This window comes from Botryllus schlosseri, chromosome 15, assembly GCF_051294905.1.
Source record: "Botryllus schlosseri isolate E-star chromosome 15, Bs_hap1, whole genome shotgun sequence".
Lineage (NCBI taxonomy): Eukaryota > Metazoa > Chordata > Ascidiacea > Stolidobranchia > Styelidae > Botryllus > Botryllus schlosseri.
The window spans coordinates 15336359-15357812 of NC_137250.1; the positions used below are offsets into that span (position 1 = coordinate 15336359).

At 40.2% G+C, this 21454-nt stretch overlaps 4 protein-coding genes across 4 annotated transcripts in view; 3 read left to right on the top strand and 1 right to left on the bottom strand.

Moving 5' to 3' along the window:
* Nucleotides 1-1810: 1810 nt before the first annotated feature.
* Nucleotides 1811-3905, top strand: LOC145456827 (signal recognition particle subunit SRP68-like). Its single transcript, XM_080334949.1, has one exon. The coding sequence runs from the start codon at nt 1887-1889 to the stop codon at nt 3714-3716; it is 1830 nt and encodes a 609-aa protein (XP_080191075.1). The 5' UTR covers nt 1811-1886; the 3' UTR covers nt 3717-3905.
* Nucleotides 3906-6280: 2375 nt separating this feature from the next.
* Nucleotides 6281-8898, bottom strand: LOC145456826 (solute carrier family 9 member D1-like). The gene has a single exon (XM_080334948.1). It carries the CDS (start codon nt 8593-8595, stop codon nt 6580-6582), a length of 2016 nt encoding a protein of 671 aa, XP_080191074.1. The 5' UTR covers nt 8596-8898; the 3' UTR covers nt 6281-6579.
* Nucleotides 8899-8990: 92 nt separating this feature from the next.
* Nucleotides 8991-18788, top strand: LOC145456828 (uncharacterized). Its single transcript, XM_080334950.1, has 2 exons — nt 8991-9974; nt 17580-18788. Exons 1-2 carry the CDS (start codon nt 9112-9114, stop codon nt 17878-17880), a joined length of 1164 nt encoding a protein of 387 aa, XP_080191076.1. The 5' UTR covers nt 8991-9111; the 3' UTR covers nt 17881-18788.
* Nucleotides 18789-20125: 1337 nt separating this feature from the next.
* LOC145457865 (uncharacterized) overlaps nt 20126-21454 on the top strand; it is a 37938-nt gene continuing 36609 nt past the window's right edge. Inside the window, exon 1 of the mRNA XM_080336156.1 lies at nt 20126-20826. Coding sequence (XP_080192282.1) covers nt 20751-20826 — 76 coding nt within the window. The 5' untranslated portion in view covers nt 20126-20750. The remainder of the gene's footprint in view (nt 20827-21454) is intronic.

Here is a 21454-nt window from a genome sequence, read left to right on the forward strand (position 1 = left end):
GAACTCCCGGCGTTACTGTTCAATGGTTAAACATTCTGATGTAGGGTTCAACAGCGCCGCGTTCACACCTACGTAGCAAAAGTATGACCTGTGACCACTGACAACAAATATATCGGCTATGTATTGGTGTGCTGTCAGATGTAGAAAAATCATTCTTATCCTCGATCCGCAATTAATAGTGTGCAAGCGTTATGGATCGGCCTGCACATTTAATATTCATTGAACTCTGGTGGCACTACTGTCAACGGCACAGATCAAAGCATCTGAAGCTGTGAGTTGATCGACCAACGTCCCCGGTTTAACGGAAGTTGAAACTAAAGTTCGAGACTTGATATATATGGTTATAAAACTTGGCTAATACTCAACGGGAGTCCGGAACATACATTTTCAACCACGCAATGGGTATCATGGAGTTTCTATTCTAAAATTAAGGGGAAGAGAGAGAGAGAGGGAATTTTTTTAATAATCATCGCAAAATAAAACAGGCAACAAAATAGCATAAACAACAGAAACACACGCACCCATATTTAAAAAAAAATTGGTTACAGTGTCAATTTCAAAGAGATATGTGTACGATGTACAGTTCATCAAATAAGGCCAATGCTTGATGATTGCATAATGAAGCTGCAGCGAAGTGATCTGTTGATCATCGAGTCTACAGCAGCTGATCGGAGTAGATTGGCTATTGCATAAATGGTACTGCAACAGTGAATTGTAAGACCAACAGGATAAATGAAAGAGCACATGTTAGGATAAACATAGGAAAATAATAGAATAGAGCAGGAAAGCTCGAAGAACCCGGCACTAGATGTCGTGTCGATAAATCCTATTCCAGACCCGACTCCGGAATGCTCAGCAGAATTCGTCTGTTGAGTGATGACGCCATACGCGAGCCGGGCCAGCGTGTCGATTTGTGCTGCGATATATATACTGGTTGCAGGAATATGGTAATGATATGAATTGAATAGTAGTTTTGATGAGGACATTGGGCCTGTGATTGTGCGTGTTCGCGCCCTGGTACCGCAGCAGTTGTAGTACCGATGCCGACGAACCGTCGTTCCGATGTTTGAATTCTCTTCTGAGAGCTATTTCTTGGATTATTCCCATAGGGGAGGGAGGGGGTAGCTTGTTCTCTGCCCTCTGGACGATGTACAGTATAGTGGAGGAGTTGAGAGTAGCCCACTGTGCTCACTCAATAGAAAGAAATTACTGTAAACCACATGATAGCATAGATAATGTAACATGTTTGGAGAAATTGATCTGATATTCGCCATTCAGTACCAAAGTACTGCGACTTCTTCATCCTCAAATTGAGCATTGACTTGTTTGAGTAGTAGCCTATGTGTGCAGTGTCGCCACATATGCATTGAAACGAATGAAAAAGCCATATATGATATTGATCAACAGCTCACAAAAATGAGTCAACTAATGAATAGCTGTTTGCTCTTGTTTCCTTTTGAGACCAATGCCAGATTTCATATAAAGACAGTTGATAGACATAAAAATGTTGACAAATTTATGTTTTGTTGACTAACAGCCGATCCACGGCTAAAAGGACAAAACCTACTGTAACGATTCCTTCACATCTCCGTCATTCAAACAGCAGCAGCAATCTGTCGGTGCTGGCGAAAATGAACTACCCTCCTCACATTTACTTATAACACTTTAGACTCTTGGATTTAAGAGATATACCCGGCACCGGCGGTAGATGCAAATCAACTGCGGAAGTCATAGTTTGGTGTTTGTATAATTGACTCTGCAAAAATGTTTCAATATTTTCATATAATAGCAATGTGAAGTTTCAATTGACAAATACGATATTCCATCTCTATCACACAGATTACAAAGAATAGGTTAATACATATTCTCTGCGCTTGGTGTACACCATGGGCGAAGATGATTTGGTAGCTTCTGTTGATGGTTCCCAAGGACAAAGCACCTTTGGTCTTGACGTTCTGTCTGTGATCAAGTCAGCCCAGTCGCAACATGGATTACGACACGGCGATTACCAGAGGTACCACGGATACTGCAGTAGACGCATCAAAAGATTGCGAAAAGTTCTGGGCTTCAAGATGGGCGAGAAAAAGCGAGTCACTCCCAAAGTGATAACAGTGAAGTCCATCACTGATTACAGGTATCTTCTACTTGTGGTCATGACAACGGAACGTGCGTGGAGTTATGCTATGCATTTGAAGCAGTTGGCGAGTGATGACACGCGCAAGAGACATCACATGATACAAAGACTGAAAAAGGCTGCCGCTCAGGCAAAACACCTCAATCAACTGTGCGAGGACACCAATGTGGTCGATGCTCGTACCAAATTGGAAGGTAAAGCATATTCGTCGTACATAAACGGAGTATTTCACTTCGAGTGCCAAGAATGGTCCGAAGCCATGCAACTTTTCGACACTGCCAAAACGATATATGGAAAGTTATGCGAGGCAAAAACGAAAGAAGAGGGTGCTCTCTACAGACAAATGAATGATGACATATCGCCAAATATACGATATTGCGCTTACAATATCGGAGATGAGACGGCCATGAACGATTTGATCCAAATGCGTTCGTCAAGGAAACAGGACGTGTTGCTCGGTGACAAGTTGGACTCGCTTGTCATTCAAGTGAAGGAGCAAAAAGCCATGTCAATGAGTGAGATTACTTGGAAGTCCTACAAAATACCGATAAAGAACAGTAAAGTTCGAGTGTTCCTCATCAGTCTGAAGACTTTTGAAAGAGAATTAGCAACGGACAGTAAAACTAGGGAAGAAAAACTTGAAATGTTCGAAGATATTGTGAATGAAGGCAAAGAATCCTTGCAGTGCGTGCGAGATGACATAAATCTTGCCATGCAAGTAAAAGCCACCGACTTGGATAACCTATATTCTTACGTCAGCTATACTTGCAATATGTTGACCGTAAGGAGAAATCTACTTCTGGCTGAAGAATTGGAATCAAAATCTCCCGCTAGATTCCGAGTCCTGACCGAAAGGCCCGTGGCAAACTTATCCACTCCTAAAACGCCCAGCACACAGCAGGGAGCTAAGAAATTCAAGCTGAGCGACTTCATTCGCTTGTACGATATCATACTTTCCAGTTTGCAAGAAATTCAAAACTTGAAAACGCTTGCGAACAAGGAAGACTTGATCAAGGTCATCGCTACGCAAGTGCAGGCATTCCGAGCGCTAAAGTGTTTCTTCATATCCGAAGCGTTCAGTGAGCAGTCTAAATGGAAAGAGGCCATTGCACTGTACGAAAGAGTACTGGAGTATGCTAACCGAGCCCTTCAGGAACTGCCAAAAATTGACTCGAAAAGCGAAGAAATCTTCATCAATGTCAATCACCTGGAGCGTCTAGTCGAAACGATCGCATTCAGCAAATATCACACCCATGCGTCAGCAGTTATGCAAGCCAGCGATGCAAAGAGCGATTCTAAAGACAACATTGCGGTTTCTGGTCCTATTACAGATAATTTGGAGCATTACTACGATAGTAATGAACTGTTCAATTCAGCTCAAGGCACTAGTGGGAAGTCATTATCGCTGACGTCCCATTTCCCGCCTGCGTTTGTTCCCGCTCCAAACAAACCTGTCTTTTTCGATTTAGCTCTGAATCACGTTGCATTCCCGTCTTTGGAGGACAAGACCGTTGCGAAAGCCAAGGCCGGTGGGATTTCTGGTATCATCAAAAGCTTCTGGGGTTGGGGAGGAGGAAAGTGAGAACTATGTTTGGGTTTTGAAGAGATTTCTTAGATTTCACGGTGTGAGGTATCAGTGATTGCGGGTTGATCGATCATGTCGGATACAGTTTGATATATATGTGGGATAGGATTTCGTAAGATGAATTTGTGTGGATTTATTTCATGAATATGCATTGATGTCTGCAATAAGAACACTGGCGTTGACAAATGCTGTCTTTTTCTCTCATCAGTCAGGTAGGTAGTAGGGTGGAGTGAAAATGACTTTTTTTTTCAAATCGAAAAACGGGCTTCCTCAATCCTGACAAATGACCTAAAACTTCAATAAAAAGGGACTTCAGGGTATTACCCCCATTTTCCAGTCGGCAACCCCCCAATTTCTGCGCGTGGGGGGTGGTAAAATGGCCCATCTCGGCAACCGCTGGTCATAGAGTCATGATATATAGCTCAAAATCTGCGGAAGCATCATGTTTCTATCTGTCTTAAGAAGAAAGTTTTCTCTATTGTGAACACAAAATGAATTATAGCCAAAAAACAATATATACACACATTTTGTTGAAATTCAGCATTTATTCTGACGAATTGTGATCCGTCATCAGTTTTTTTTGAAAAGAAAAGTAACACACTGACAATACCGAATATTGGGCCCATAATACAAATATATTCACAACACAGTCCGTTTAAAATTTAAAACATCAAAATGAAACACTCACATTTAACGACTTATTGAAAATGCATTTTTGTGTCAAATTTTTTCATCAGTTTACGAGACTTAATTTTTTGGCGAATAAGGCCATCTCGTCTTTCAAATCCCGAAACTTGTGCTGATGCTTCTGTTACGAGCTTTACAGGTCGTTCCACTGTTTGATTGTGGCATGGATGAAACAAAATCAGAGGCTTCTCGCGGCATTCTTCCAACTCTTCATCAGTTACGTGCTCAATCGCTGGAGGAAGTTGTTGATAAGGTTCAATATCAACCAACTCGTGGTATTCCTTTGTTTCCAAGTTCAACTTTGGGACACAGAATAAACGAATAGGACCGCAGTTCAATTGGTTGGAACTGCTATGACATAAGTACCATAAGTGAATTTTGTTCAGCGGCATGTTTTCGAATCGCAAGCACCTTGAATTGCAATTGAAAAAAAAACTACATGGAAGTGTATCTTTTTGGCCAGTTACTCAATTAAAAAAGCTCTTGCCACCACTTGGTCTTTCCAAAGCTACCATCCGAAATTGTGAATGACTTGAGTTAGGACCAGTTACATGCTTATAAAATGTGCTGGGCAATTATTCAAGAAAATGCTGATGATGATCTGGCTTATTTGGAGGTTGGACCAGTTGTGCATTCAAGATGGCTAACTTTAGGATGCAGAGTTTTATGGCATCATGTGACAGTTGATGAACCGCCTTTGAACCTGGAGATTCTGGTTCGTTTTTGCCTAGAAGTATATTTTCCGACTTGGTTTGAGATCAAGCTAAACAAACATATAACACATGGATCCAGAAACTTCTTCCACTTGATTCAACGGGTTTTGAATTTCTCTGACCAAAACGTTCGGAAAATTGCTTTGAATATGGTGATAAGAAACGGTTATTTCGCACACCCCAAAAATATTATGATTGCAATGCTGCAATGATAATAAAGACATACGAAATAAGGGTGTGACCAAGGTGCTTGTGATTCGAAAACATGCCCCTGAACAAAATTCACTTATGGCACGTATGTCATAGCAGTTCCAACCCATTGAACTGCGGTCCTATTCGTTTATTCTGTGTCCCAAAGTTGAACTTGGAAGCAAAGGCATATCACGAGTTGGTTGATATTGAACCTTATCAACAACTTCCTCCAGCGATTGAGCACTTAACTCATGCAGAGTTGGAAGAATGCCGCGAGAAGCCTCTGATTTTGTTTCATCCATGCCACAATCAAACAGTGGAACGACATGTAAAGCTCATAACAGAAGCATCAGCACAAGTTTCGGGATTTGAAAGACGAGATGGCCTCTCATTCGCCAAAAAATTAAGTCTCGTAAACTGATGAAAAAATTTGACACAAAAATGCATTTTCAATAAGTCGTTAAATGTGAGTGTTTCATTATGATGTTTTGAACCGATTTTAAAAGGACTGTGTTGTGAATATATTTGTATTGTGGGCCCAATATTCGGTATTGTCAGTGTGTTACTTTTCTTTTCAAAAAAACTGATGACGGATCACAATTCGTCAGAATAAATGCTGAATTTCAACAAAAACGTGCGTATATATTGTTTTTTGGCTATAACTCATTTTGTGTTCACAATAGAGAAAACTTTCTTCTTAAGACAGATAGAAACATGATGCTTCCGCAGATTTTGAGCTATATATCATGACTCTACGACCAGCGGTTGCCGAGATGGGCCATTTTACCCCCCCCACGCGCAGAAATTGGGGGTTGCCGGCTGGAAAATGGGGGTAATACCCTGAAGTCACTCTTTATTGAAGTTTTAGGTCATTTGTCAGGATTGTGGAAGCCCTTTTTTCGATTTGAAAAAAAAAGTCATTTTCACTCCACCCTAGTAGGTAGTCCTTCAAATCCAAGTAAAAAGTGGTACTGTTGGTAAACTATACATATATTTGCTAAAAGACAACAGTGTTTATATAAGTACGATAGCATGCAAATTCAATATTAAATTGCGAACTACTAACATACTGCCACGAGTTTGCATATAAATTCCAGTAGTAGGTGTAATTTGTGGTAAAAATCATCAAAAAAAAGTGCACGGGCCTTGTACAATGTGCACATCTCACGCATTCTATAACTTCAGTAATTCATATTTTGTTAGGATGCAAAGGTGTCGGTGGGCCTGTTCAATCGGCATTCATGCCAGTCTAAACATCCTATACACATTTACATGTAATGTTTTTTAAACTTCCATAACGACAGTTTCCATGTAATGGGTGCAAAAATAAGACTCAGTGTCGTGACGCTGAGTATCAGTAAAAACACTTCCCTAGACACGATTTTCAGGTGCCGAGCACGACTACCTAGTACAAAGGCAAATTCAGACACTTGCGCAAGCCCACCAGAAATCAGCCATTTCATCTGACGCTTCGTTGGACTCAGCACCAAATGCAACACAATCAGCGAAATCAGGTATTTGCCTCCGATCACAACCGCCGTGAGGCATGAAAGATAATAGAATTCCTCTATTACAAATTTGGGAAACACATGAAACCCCACAGTGGCAAAAAATAAAATAACGAAAAGATCGTGAATTGGCTTCATCAGTTTTTTTACTACAGCGCTATATTGGAAAACGCTGATCAAGAACCCAGCTACGAAACATCCCAATTCCATTGAAATGCCAAAATAATTTGTGAGAAGTTGGAACGAAAACATAAAAAGCAATACTCCGAGCAATTGGATCTCCACATCCTGCTTACTAAGATACGCAAAATACCTTCCCAAAAATGCACGGGAAAGTAGAATCACCAGGAATGTTACCAGAGCAATAGATCCCATAGCTTGCAAAATCATGATTGAGCCAGCGATAACAGCGTTGCCGTAACTAGACAATGATGTAGGGGCGAAAGTGGGTATAACTGCTACTGTAATTCCAACTTGGATATCCTGCAATATGAGCATAGCTAACAGAACTGATGTGTACTCCGCAGCTTCGCCATTGGAAGAATCTTGCAGAAACCTAACAACAAGCGGAGTGCTTGAGATTGACATGCATATTGCGATGAATGCACTTTCCCCCAATGGCACATTGTTATTCAGCACCAAACCTACAATGATGCCACAAGTAATCATGATGATCGATATCAAAACAGACGCCTTAACAGCAACCTTCCAAACATTTTGTACTTTTTCCACAGAAAATTCCAAACCAGCGAAAAACATTATCAAGTAGACCCCGAGTTCTCCGAATGATTCAACTTGAACAAGTGATTGTATCCAGTTCAATCCACTTGGACCGAGGACTAGACCAGCCATTATGTAACCAAAAATCGATAAAATTCCTACAAGATTGCAGACGTACACAAGGCCGAATGCGGTAATGTAAATCAGTATCAGGTCGAGTATAAGGTAATGGTCAATGCTAGGAGATGTTGTGTCCTTAGGTCGGGACAATATGAACTTATTATTTTGTGCATCAATCAGAACATCCAAACGATCTCCATAGTCGTTTTCAGCTTCGTCTGATGAGTTAGACTTCATATCTTCGTAGCCTTCTTTCAAGTGTATTACAGCCTCAATGTGTGCAGGATCAACCAAGTCATTGTTCAGAGGTAAATTTTTGTTTTCTATATCCAATTCTAGCTGATCAGCGGCATCTGCGATTTCTTTCATAAAGTCATCCATGAGAGATTTCGTGTGATTGTAATGCAACTTATATGACATCATGGCTTCTTCGATGCTTTTTATTCTATTGTAACTTTGCTCCTCTTTTAAAGTTGCGATTCTGAGTGCCTCAAGGCGATCTTTGCTATTTGCCATTAATACTGTGGGATCGCCAAAATCAGTTAATAATGACTTTTTCAGAGCTACTTGTGCATCGAGCATGTCTTTTTCGCTTTCAGCTAGCTCTTCAACAAACAAGCTGAGTAGATGAAATTTGAAATCTCTTTCATGCGGATCCAAGTCCTTTGTGTCATTCAATTTATCTTGAAGTTTCCTTATTCTTTTTTCTGTATTTCTCTTCACTATTGTTAATCCATTGGGTCCCATATTTCTGAGTCGTTCCTCAAGAGTCAAATTCGATACCTTGCCAGCTTTTGGTGCAAGTTTGGAATTTCCAATAGCCTTTGCATTTTTTCGGATGATTTCTTGCGATCTTATGGAGGCTGGAACTTTGATATTAGAAGCTAAGACGGCTTGCAGTTGAAAAATCGAGATCAAAATAATCAGGCTCTGCATAGCAAAGTGCCAGGTCTACATCCACGTTGTGTAAAATACAACTGCAGGCTTGTCACAATAGCCTATTGTATCCAGTATAAACTCAAACATACTGACTGTGGAAGAATCATCAGAACTTAACTAACGCATCCATATGAAACAGTATATTGGTCTCATAGCCGACCTATTTTTTAATATGCGTTTGCTGCTTATAAATCGCAGAAGCGCCGATATATTCTGCCTCATCATAAGTGCGTGAAATACTTTCCTAGGAATCGCAATCAACATAAAATACAGCTAGTCTGCCCATTGCTTGTTTGGGCATCCTTTACCGACTACGACAGACAACAACAATTGCTACACAAATGCCCAATCCGATAATTCTAGAAGTGGTAGCACTGGTTTTTGAAATAAAGAAACAACCGGGAAGTTGACGCCCCTGACACGCCTCTCTGCATATGTAATCAGCAGTCGTAATCCAATCACGCGCTGTGGTCGAATATTACCTAACCTTTATGATGTCAGTAAAAACTGTCTATGAAACTTGGAGCATTCCCAATCACAGACACGTCTACCGTCTTCCTAGTTCCGACAGCGATGATTGTTTACCCAACGTGGCTAGCATTTTCGAAGTTGCTATTGTTCGTGTGCATTCAGGCGATTTCCGTGAACGAAAATTTCATCCCAAGCGAAAATGTTGCGATAAACTATGTCGACCGGATGATCGGAGAAGATCTGTACTATGATTGTGAACTCAGAGGCTATCCATTTTTGAAGTTTGAAGGGTACGCTTATCCGACCTTGCGAAAGGAGCATAATGATATTAACAACGCCCGAATCACCATTACAAGACCGTTTGATCGGACCGAATTCAGAGTAAAAAACCTGAGACTGTCTGATTCTGGGAGTTTCGCGTGTTCGACGACCAACGAAACAAGTCTCTCCGTTACGAGATTAGCCGTTCACGACCCAGATGAACTCAGGTGGGTGTTCAAAGACAGAGGAATGAAGCCGACGCGGTCACTTGAATTAGGAAACTCAAAAACCATTCTGCAATGGAATGACTGGATGTCTTGTGACGGGTGTGCGGGGCGGGGTGAAAGGAGACGGTTAGGTTTTTGCTATATAAAAACCGAAAATGAGCTGTTGCAATGTCAAGATGTGCGCAGCATGCGATTGCATATTCGCCAAATTGCGAAGCGGAAAAAGAATGAAGTTTTAATTGAAATATGTTACGAAGAATGTCGGAGCGATGAGAACACCGTGCACACTGATTCCGCGATTACCATTCCAGTCGAATCGGGCGACTCTCTCAAACTGGTCTGTCCTGGAAACGTCACAACAAGGACTTCAGTTAGATGGGAGCGTCATCACTCAACCATGCTAAGAAAGGATTTCAGGTAAGAACGGTATATAACTATAGAATGTAAACATGGAACGGCAACGACCAATTTTGCAGCTTCGTTCTGCTTCGCTGAGGCTGGAGTGGAGAATTGTTCTGCGTAAGCGACTGTAGGATTTCTGGCAATCCAAAAGCTATCTTCCCGAGCGCAGAATTTCCTGAATCTGGTCGTGATCGAAAGCTACTGTCGCACCGATTCCGAAAATATAAATTAAAATATGACCAGGCACTGATCCACGTAGAATCCGCCCTCCAAGTCTGAAATATCGGCATTGTTCGCACGGGGTCATTGTTATGGCCATTGTGTCGCGGTTATCCGAGAGAGAGAGAGAGAGTCTTTATTTTCATCAAACCAAAATACATAACACACGGCAGTGGTGGTGGTACAGAAAATATGCTTGCACGGTATTCGGTATTAGATAGGAATGATCGATATGACTGTGAAGGTCATCTAGTCTGATCCAGACATGGGGTGATTACTTCATGAATGTAATCGATTGCGATTACGATTACTTCCGAATGACGCGATTACGATTACGAGTACAGCAAAATCAGGAAGTAGTCGATTACGATTACGATTACATTGGAAAAGTAATCACGATTACTCACGATTACATTTATTTTGCATTTTAGAAGTTATATTGGAAGACAATATATGGATTGCGCTGAAAAGGCCTAACGAGATAACAAACTTCCTTTAAAAAAGATGCGTCGATCATTTGCTTGTTACATCATAATGTACCCATTGCCCATTTTTATAGAGGACGATTTATCGCACCCAACCAATTGCATTCTTGCTAGGTCCATGACTGCCGCACCACAAATTTCCCAACAGGGTGGGGAGCGAGCTCGGAGGGGACTCAAGAGTATTTCGTAAACCAACATAAATTACAGAGTATTCTCGAAAGATTTAATTAACTTGAAAATTCTCTCTAGACAAGCTTGATTTTGGAATGCATACGTCTCCCCTTCAACAAAAAAGCATATATAATTTATAGTAGGCATGTATTTAAATTGTGTTTTTTTAAGTTGTAAAATTATGCCATAATTGTGTAAATGCTTTCCACAATTACCACCCGATTTGGCCGACGTACATCGATATGAGATGGTTGGAACCCCTCAAAATAGTCGGTTCAACAGTTATAGTACAGATATTTCATCAAAGGAGCTATATTTACCCTATATTTTCAATTGTCAATGTCAATCCACATTGGTGACGTCAAGGCTTTAAAAAAACATGTTTTAAACAAGAGCACGTTATAAACATGCTCGCTTTAAATTTGTTTTTGTTTTAAATGCAACCCTAATTTATGGCAATATGCATTTAGTTTCCAGTCAATACCGTGCCACGACACACCAAAAGACATATGCAATTTCGACCAACACGCGACTTCACGAAGTGTGCTACTAAAGAAAGACCTTGGCCGAAATTTAGGGCATGTGTCCATTGTCAATAGCCGCGCTGGGTGGGCGTGGCTAATAGTCCAGTCTTTCCAATCCGAGCCCACAATGCAAATGCCACCCGGACACTCACAGAGCATTAAAGACATGACAATTTGTGCGTGCGTCTCACGAAAGTTTTTCTTTTAGTCTGCTACGTTAGGGATACAACAATATCTTTTGATTATATAACATACCGGAAATCACGAATTAACAACATACACTAAAGTAATTATAAACAAGATAACAGACGTTATAATTATGAATTACGTGCCCCCAGCTCTGCAGGTAAATCTGACCATCGGGGGCAGAGAGAGAGAGAGAGAAGAATAAAAATTGATAATAATGTAATGCGATTACCAATGTTATTGACGAAATTCAGTCTTCAACTTGAAATTATCACCCTATGGGGGCTAAAGACTAACGTTTGGACTGGGGGACGAATAGCTGTTTTGTTCCTGAGTCTAGCTACTACCCACGCTAACATGATACAGTGTTGGGATGACTCGAGTCATGACTTGACTCGAGTCAACTTTTTCGTATGACTTGACTTGACTCGAGTCACTTTGCTAAAATGACTTGACTTGACTTGACTCGGCGCTTCAGAAATGTGGAGTGACTCGTGACTCGGAGCAAAATTTACGAGTCAATTTCAAGTCATCAAAAAGTAAATGGTGTCTACTAAATCACTGTATCATATGTTTATATTCGGATGATTCGCAATACGCCAGTGACACTTGTGAGAGCAACCAGTCTTTCACTTATTGTACGTTCCACTTCCACTGGTCCTCCATTTTTACATCAGAAGTACATTGGCCGCAAACGAAATGATCACAGCTTACGTTGCCGTGGTAATAGTAGATTATTCTAATAGCTATGTTTCTTAGATGGCGCAGTGCTTATATTGAGCAGTGCTCACCTTTACCAACCCTCTTGTATGATTTAAATCGAATGAATATAGTTTATGCGTTTATATTCTCACGGATGTGTTGATGGGTAGTGTATTGTACCATATCAATTTGTTTAATATTCTCAAGGCTTCGTATTCGGTCATTTATTTTGGCTGATAATAACAGACCGTAGCTTGTAATTATACCGTTACTCACGTATTTTTTAGCAGTTCTACGGGTGCGTGTGCGATACAACGCCTTTTTGCATGTATATTTAATTTTATATTATGTATTTGATTCACGATAAAGGCTAATTAATCTGCCTTTCACACAGCTGCCAAAATGTTATCACTCACAATCATCACTCATACTTCGAAAATTCAATTTGACTTGAATTGTGACTTGACTCGTGACTTGACTTGACTTGACTCGACTTGACTCGAGTCACAACCAAAAATCGAGTGACTTGACTTGACTCGAGTCACCTTCGAAAATCGATTGACTTGACTTGACTCGAGTCAAAATCTTCAATGACTCGAGATGACTCGTGACTCGAAGGTAGTGACTTGATCCCAACACTGAATTATATATAAGCCCATGGCGATGGCGGCAGGTCCCAATGTTGAGTAAAGAATTTGAAATAACGATTAGCGCATGTTTCAAGTAGAGCCATATGAGAATAAGATGAAGAGAACATAAAATTCCGCCTTCAACTTTTTAATACAGATAATGTACTGCAAGCTGCCGCTACGAGAAACGGCAAAAAAGGCTCGGTTGTGATATATATCAGCAACTGTTGAGTTTTATTGCTTCGTTGTGGAAACCGTAATGTTATATCTGACGAGTACAAAATTTCAATTCTCTGTCCGGTGTATGTAGTACTACATAGGCCTACTGCTCGCCAAGCAACAACGGTCAAACTGCGTTTGCCTAACCAAACATCAATACACAAGTTACTTGGTAGAGTGGTGATTAATTATCCTGCTCCGGGGTACTGACGTGTGGGATGAGTTGATAACCTGATATACTGCACGGCGGGTGTTCTTACAATCACACGAATGTACGTGACGTACATCGAATATCTATTTACAGTGGATACTTCTTACGCAATGACTAGCAACGCTAATAGGCTACTTCTGACGTAATAATGAGCAATGGCATTTAAAAATCAGACGTTTGTGTTATCATGAACCTGGTATAATACATCTTTCTTGTTCACGAATGTTCAGTTTATGTCATAGTCCTTATACAAATAAAAAGTAATCGTTCTTTCACAAAGAAATCGATTAGATATGGGAAGTAGTCGATTACGATTACGATTACTTCGGAATTTTTTCGAATGTAATCGATTGCGATTACGATTACTTGAAAATGCTGTAATCGTCGTAATCGATTACGATTACTAATCGCGATTACCCCATGTCTGGTCTGATCACACCAGAATCAAACAGGTACACTCGACTCTAAACAGTCTGGCTGTAAAAAATGTTACGGTAGGTAAAAAAAAAATTGAAGAAAACTTAAACGATGGTAGCAAATGATCAATTGAGCAATGTCTGGCCGAGGTAGGGCAACAGTGTTAGTGTAACGACAAGAGGTGATCAAGTAGGGCTTTTTTGAATCTGTTATAAGGCAATTCACGGATATGTGGTGGTAATGCATTCCAGATGATAGGTCCCGAGTAGTCGATAGATCTCTTAGTTGGGTTGCTATTGGGTGGGGGTAAAGTAGATATTTCCTTTAGACGAGGATCTCGTGTAATGACAGTGGACATTTTTAGCAGGCATCAAACACAGGAGGCAAACTATTGAAAAAAAATATTTGTGAATGACTTTTGATCGAAGCGATATAGTTTGTCAACTTGCAAAATTCGGCGCTTACGGTAGTAAGGCGATAGTTTGGTACGTAAAGGTGCGGATGAGATCAACCGTATCGCACGTTTTTGCAGGGTTCGAATTCTGCACAAAAATGTTGTGCATGCACTTCCCCACACTACGATTCCATGTTGCAGGTGAGAGTGGAAAAGAGAGAAATATATGGTTCGTAGTATTGATCTGGAAACCAAAGGTTGCAGACGGGTCATTATTCCCACACACCGAGCTAGTTTTGATATTGTGCATTCAATATGCTGCTTCCAAGACATTTTGGCATCGATGGTGACGCCGAGATATTTTGCCGATTGTTCTGAACAATGCACATTTCAGATGTTGAGGGTGATTTTTCTACAAAGACTGGGGCGTGACCATATTTTTATTCATAGTTTTGGAGTCAGTGCGACAATAGCTTTCGATCAAGACCAGATTCAGTAATTTCTGCGCTCGGTAAGATAACTTTTGTATTGCCAGAAATCCTACAGTCGATTACGCAAAACAATTCTCCGCTCCAGCCTCAGCGAAGCGGAACGAAGCTGCAAAATCGGTCGTTGCCGTTCCATGTTTACATTCTATAGTAAAACGTTGATTCAGTGCTTATAAACTCACCTTTTGTACTTTTATCTGAATAAGTAGGTGGTGACTGGAAAATGTGAAAGTTATCGGATATAGACAAGGCATACTTGATCTGCTTACCACATCATAATCGAGGAAAATAGCCTTGTAAAAGCCCCAACTAAATGGTCCTAGTTTGGACTCCGGATCTGGATCTGGGCTACTGTGAGAAAGATACGAGCTTCCTCCATCGATCGTCTACAGTGGCTCCTAAATTTTTAGTCGATGACATGCATTAACTTAACTTGAACAGGCTTATGCAGCAGAGATGAGCATGGATTAGGATTAGGTTTTGAAAAAACAGGATTTGTGAAATTTTGTCGGATTTGGATTGGATTTGGATTAGACATTTTTTTCAGAACGGATTAGGATTTGGATTGGATTTACCTATTTTCTGGGAGATTGAAATGTCGTGTGGCGAATGGCGACAAACTTTATTCAGATCAGTTATTAATGTACTTATGGTTACTATGGTTATCTTGAATCAAGTGAATCGTTGGTTGTGAAAGAATATTTTCGAATCCCTCCATTGCATAAATTAGTATTTTTTCTAAATTTCCAGTTGGAGTCGGATTAGGATTGGACATGGACTTGAATATGAAAAAGTTATGGATTAGGATTTGGATTTGGATTTGAAGGTTCGGATTTGGATTGGATTAGGACATAGAAATTTCAAATCCGCTCATCTCTGTTATGCAGCACGCAAAAACAGTTGCTTGCAGAACTCAGTCCGCTAGATGACACTATGGGAACGTATAAATACAAACTTATCTCCATGACTGGGAACTGAAAGTCATCGTTAGGGCTGGGCAAAGTCGAGTACATGGGTGAATCGATTCTGAATCACGTAATATGCTTCGAGTCGAGTAATCGAGTATCACTCATTATGACCTCATAATAGAATACAATATGTGAAAGCTCAAATATGAACCTTTTATGCATTCACAAAGAATATATGCCTGTTATTCATCACATTAACAATGATTTGATACTTTTTCGACAATACCGATTTTATTGCACTTGGTGACAATGTTGTGGGACGATAATGACTTCGGAAATGTGCTAGTTCCAGTGACGTTCGCAGCTTTGTACTATACGTTTCGTATGCTACGATACGGCTAATCAAAGTTTCAAGACTTCAGCAATGAAAATTACTGTCGAAACTATTATTCTCGTTGATAAATTAACTTCCAATGACGAGGAGCGTATAATTTCAGTACTCGAAAAAATTTGTCTTTTACTACTCGACTCCAATCATTACAATTAATACTCGATTCAGATTCGAGTACTCCGATCATTGTGCCCAACCCTAGTTAGCGTCAGAGTCGCGAGTAGGAGTGGGCAGTAGGGATGCTTTTGATCGCACCGGCGTCCGACTCAAACTTTTCGATTTATCGAAGTAGGGAAATGCGATTTGATGGACGGTGTCGTTGTCTAATTATGTCATAATTGTGTAAATACGTCCGAAAAACCATGTATTATGAGACTACGGACGATTTACAGCCAAAACAGTCGACCTATACGATGTGGGGTGGCTGGAACCCTCGAAATCCTCGTCGGTTCAACAGTTTTTACACGTAGATATAGATCAGTTTTACGGAATGGATGTTCTGATGATGATGACCGCCGACCGTAAAAATGCTGCATAACGATGTAGTCCTGGTTAAAGATATTTTTGGTCGGTTTATGACAGTGATCGGAAGCCCTTTTCGTCGAAGTAGACATATTTACCCTATATTTTCAATTGTTAATGCCAATCCACTGTGACGTCACAGTTAAATATTCGTGACGTCGTGGCTAGCAAACAAACAAAAAACATGCTTTAAACAAGGGCCTTGATTTAAACATGTTTGTTTTAAATTGATATTTTTTATGCAACCTACAGAAAAGTAGTGGTAAAAGTAACACTATAAATTTATACTCAATTACAAGAAGAAGTATCGATGTCCAAGGAATCTCAAAACTACTTCAAGGGGGATTTTAAAATGAAGATATGAAAAGTGCATAAGTAACTAGTTTCAAAAAGTCGATTTTCACAAGACGTCGAATTCTTTCAGTAGCCGATTGAAGATGGCCACTATTGAATCTGCAAGATGTATTCCCCTGACTAACGGAAGATGACTGACGACAATATAAATCCGTGCAATTTTCGAAAACACATCCGGTTACCAGGTCATACACGGGTTATGAAAATTTCACTCATAAATATATGTTGGAAACAACCTCTGACTAATCTGTACAAGGTCAAAGTGTAAGAAGTAAGTTGTTTGTTGTTTGTAGTATTCATGGTGTTTGTCGACTACTATGGATATTTACACAAGGCAATTTTTCAGCATTTTTATTCCGTAGCAGAGGACTTGTACATGGATGAGATGGCGAGGAGGAGCCTAGATAAACCTCCAACACTTGGATAGGAATTTTGGAATCGATCTCGGTCGGACTCGAGCCCGCAACCCATTGGTGTTGCAGCTTTCGATTACGCTATCTCGTCGCCTAAAAAGTGTGTGGTGTTTACCTTAAAAATGTTAAAGTGGAAGTACTATGGTCTAAAGCATCACCAGCTGTTTGGATACTCCGAAAAAGTAGAAGTACTTCGTTACTCATCCCCTCTGTCGCTATGGAGAGTCGCAGTCGAAATTTTAAATTTCATGGCGTCGTGCGTCGGATTCATGGTCGCAATTTGGATAGGCCTGGTTAACGCACAAGCCAATAAGGCGCATCATAAATTCATAGGCTGTTAAACCTATTTAAATCCAGCGGAACTCGAATCAGTACCTTTCTCTTCAGTTTCGGATACGGCCCTGCTCAACCCTACTTCATCACCAAGGATAACAAGTTGTGCATCAACAAAATTAACATCGGCGACGCAAAGCAAATACCCATCAGCTGCGTGGTTTGGAGACGGGAAAGATATGATTTCAATCTCGTGACGCTTCCTAAAACGGACCTGGCTACCGAGACTATCGAGGGTTTGAGAATAATGGCGATATCATGTTGTGTGCAAACGGCTTTGTTCGTAATTCTACTAATCGTTATTGATGCAACTAAAGCCTTTAGGGCTAGCGTCAGTTTGCGCAGACCATTATAGCATATGCTGAGAGAAAGTTCAAGAATATATGAAAAATACTATGGTGAAATCGCGTCGTTTGCAAACGGGACAATTACGATGTAACCAAAATAACATAAAATTAAAGTTGTACGAATTTGTGAGCGAAATTACGACTTCGAGGTCAGAAACGGAATTCCACTCATTTCCTATTATACGGTGTCGTCAATCACGTGATGTTATGAAATGATGTCATTGAAAAACAAATTAAAACCGACATTGATGGCATTTCTATTCGTTGAACCGATTTCGCGTGAGGATGCTGTTGTCAGACGAAGATAATTCTGCAAATCAAATGGCTTGATCGAAATTCCTGAAAAAATTGCAAATTCAGATATCTACGTACAGTCGTCCTTTTATTATAGTTTATTGGTTAGCTCGAGATTCAGAATTTCGAAAAATTTCTTAGTAGCTTTCGAATGTTTAAACAATATAATGATTTCAAAATATCTAACGATTGCTGCGGCATAGGAAGCCTACTATTTGACCTCACACTGAGCGTCACCCGCAGAATATCAATCACTGCTTCATTAGAGTGTCATGTTTCTCATGCACCCTTTTTAACTGGTGCAACCCGTGTATATTTGGATTCAATTAAGGGTGCTCCGTGCACAATTGCACACCGATTGAAGAGCACTGCACTTACCAACTTTCCAACAATTCCCCCTGTATCCTTCCATCGTTACTCCATCTCTGTATCCTGATTCTTAGAATGGTCAATGTGACTTCGTATGGATTCGCGCCATCCTTTCAACGGCTGGGCGAATCTGTGTTACAGTCACACAATGACATCGGTGATGAATAATTACATCGTAAGTATCGAAGAAAACAACAGGTAATAAATACCAAATTTCTATTTACCTGCAATACTAGATTAGGGTTACCATATTTTGGAATCGAGAAAGGTCGACACTTTTTCAAAATTTTCAAACAGAATACCGGTGGAAAATCCTGAAAAAGTGGTAAAAAAGGTCATCTTTCTCGCTCGGTGCCCGAAGTACAGTTTTTTCCTTCACATTGTCGAGTGGTTGACTAAAAGAAAAAAAACGGGCGACTTTCTCTCAGCTCCCGAAATACCCGCCGGAGCGTCACTTCGGTGCTGATTTACGGCATCTCAGTCGAATTTTGCTACAAATTTGACCAAAATTCCGAAAAAAGAGGACAAAATCTCAAAAAGGAGGACATTTAGGCGTCCTCGGAGGACATTTTCAAAAACCCGAAAAACAAATCCTCCTAAAGCAGTGGTTTCCAACCTTTTTCGACTCATCGCCCCATTTTCAAGCTCAACGCCGTTCATCGCCCCCCAGATTTCGTGAACCGAAAAATCGGTATACAATCTGTAATCATCGGCGGGTTGCCTAAAAAAAGGTCAACTTTTCGGCTCGTTGTCGAATTTTACACTTTTGCAACTAAATTTCCGTGGGTTGACTAAAAAAAAAAGGCAATTCTCCGACTTGACTACAATATAGCCGTTTTAACGCGTCATCGCCCCCTTAGCTATTTTGGCCCCCTGTCGCTCCCTTTGTCCATTTTCGGCCCCCTGTCGCTCCCTTCGTCATTTTCGCCCCCTAGGCCGCCAAATCGCCCACGTTGGGAACCACTGCCCTAAAGGAAGACGTATGGTAACCCTAGACTAGATAAAACCAAAGTTCAGCATCCAACCGAAATGTATAATAAACAAACATCCCCTATGACGACACAACATAAGAACACCACATACAATGCACAGTTATCAAACGATTTCGTCGCAGTGGATGATAGTATCTTACGTCCATTTCACACATTTTGAAAGAATTTACTTTGAGTCAAGTTTTCATCTCCTTTCAACCATATATATTGGCCCAGTTTACTATGAAACTATGAGACACACATTACAATGGCCAAGATATTGCAAAAAGACATGGACCTTCAAAATTTGCAAACTGAACATAGGCTACTTTCTTGCTATACTTTCGATCAACATTTATGAAGTCTAAATCGTCACCGTGGAATCAAAGTATAACATCAATCAATAACGCCACATTGTGATCTAGCATTCGAAAACTTTTCACACGATTAAGCTCGTTGGTCGCACCCAGCCCGGAGGCTGCTAGGAAGAGGCGATGAGTTAAAGAGGGATATTTGTTTATTGATATGATTCAAGCAGGCAAAGAATTCGCTCAGCAGCGAAGCCGACCTGACTCCATGGACTTCCCTGAACCCACTTGACTAGGACTCGATATTCTGTCTGTATATGCTGCGGATGTCCAACATGAGATCATGTCATAGAATATCTAGAACCATAGGAGTAAGAACTTAGCATTCGTAGCTAGCACGTTAATTCACACGATTAGCAAATAACATGCGTTCGAGACCGAGAGAATAGCGAAATGCCGAAGTTTTGAAAAAAAAGTAGCGACTGTTCTGATACGGATAAAACACGACATCAACTGACATTTCAATTATAAAGAAAGCAATCGCCTGCATTGGCGTTGACAGTTGTGCGATATAAGGGGTCTGTATCATCGGATGTTCTTCCGTATTGAGTATTTGACTGTATATTTATTGATAGATCTTTGTGAGGTGTATTTTACCTATCACGTAAAAAGCGTACGATTTTATTTATCACGACTTGATTATTATAAACGGAACGTTATATTGAAATTGATGATAACCGGATCTATTCATTGTTATTGCTGCATATGAATATTAAAGCAAATGAGAGTGCTCATGTCCGAAATGCCTTGTACCCATTATTGAATGAGCCCTCTACAATATGCGATTGAACCATTCGTAAATTTTAAATATATCACTATTAGTGAAATATCCCGAAAATTGAAACAGATTATTATCGAGCTACTATAAAAATAAATATGCTCCGAATTTTTCTTTTCGCCGCATTATGGATGATGTCAAGTGCTCGATCACTTGCAAACACACGGAAGCAAGGTAAGTTTAAGCAATTGCGCCAATTAATTTAGATTATGTTTACTTATATCTCAATCAGATTATACTCTGCATAGGCTGTCTGCTAGCTATTCACAGAAAATGATGATTTACATTGACGGCGTGGAAATAATCGCAAAATATGAGCCAGTATACCCTGCCCATGATTAATATGCTTTTGTGGTAAATCGAATGGAGTGGGAGATTTTCGAAAAACATCTCGACTTTCGGAGTTAGATGATTTCTGATAATTCCTTATAATATCGTGTTTGTTAGAGAGTGTAGAAATTGAAATTGTTTGGCGTATGGCGATCACTTCGAAACTACGACCCTGTCAGTATTTTCAATCATAAGGTCATGGTAGTATACCCGGAGACAACCACCAAAGCACTTGAAATTCTATTGCATAATCCTATTTTTGTCGGCTAATCTGTGTGAAGCGCTGTTTCCTGCAATTAAAGCAATCAAAAGAAAACACCAAAGTAAACTACGTGGACACGGACATTTGATATATATGCGAGGCACTTCTTAGTGTTAAGTGTAAACCAGAGGTCGTAACCAAGTCATAAGTCAATTGGACTTTAATAGCTTTGACTATAGAGTGATTTTCAATTCACCACCGAGTCAAGTC

Bases quoted from the DNA above. Each gene is read 5' to 3' on its own strand.
- LOC145456827 (XM_080334949.1), top strand. From the start codon at position 1,887: ATGGGCGAAGATGATTTGGTAGCTTCTGTTGATGGTTCCCAAGGACAA.
- LOC145456826 (XM_080334948.1), bottom strand. From the start codon at position 8,595: ATGCAGAGCCTGATTATTTTGATCTCGATTTTTCAACTGCAAGCCGTC.
- LOC145456828 (XM_080334950.1), top strand. From the start codon at position 9,112: ATGAAACTTGGAGCATTCCCAATCACAGACACGTCTACCGTCTTCCTA. The intron at 9,975-17,579 runs GTAAGAACGGTA...CTTTCTCTTCAG, and splicing joins ATGCTAAGAAAGGATTTCAG to TTTCGGATACGGCCCTGCTC.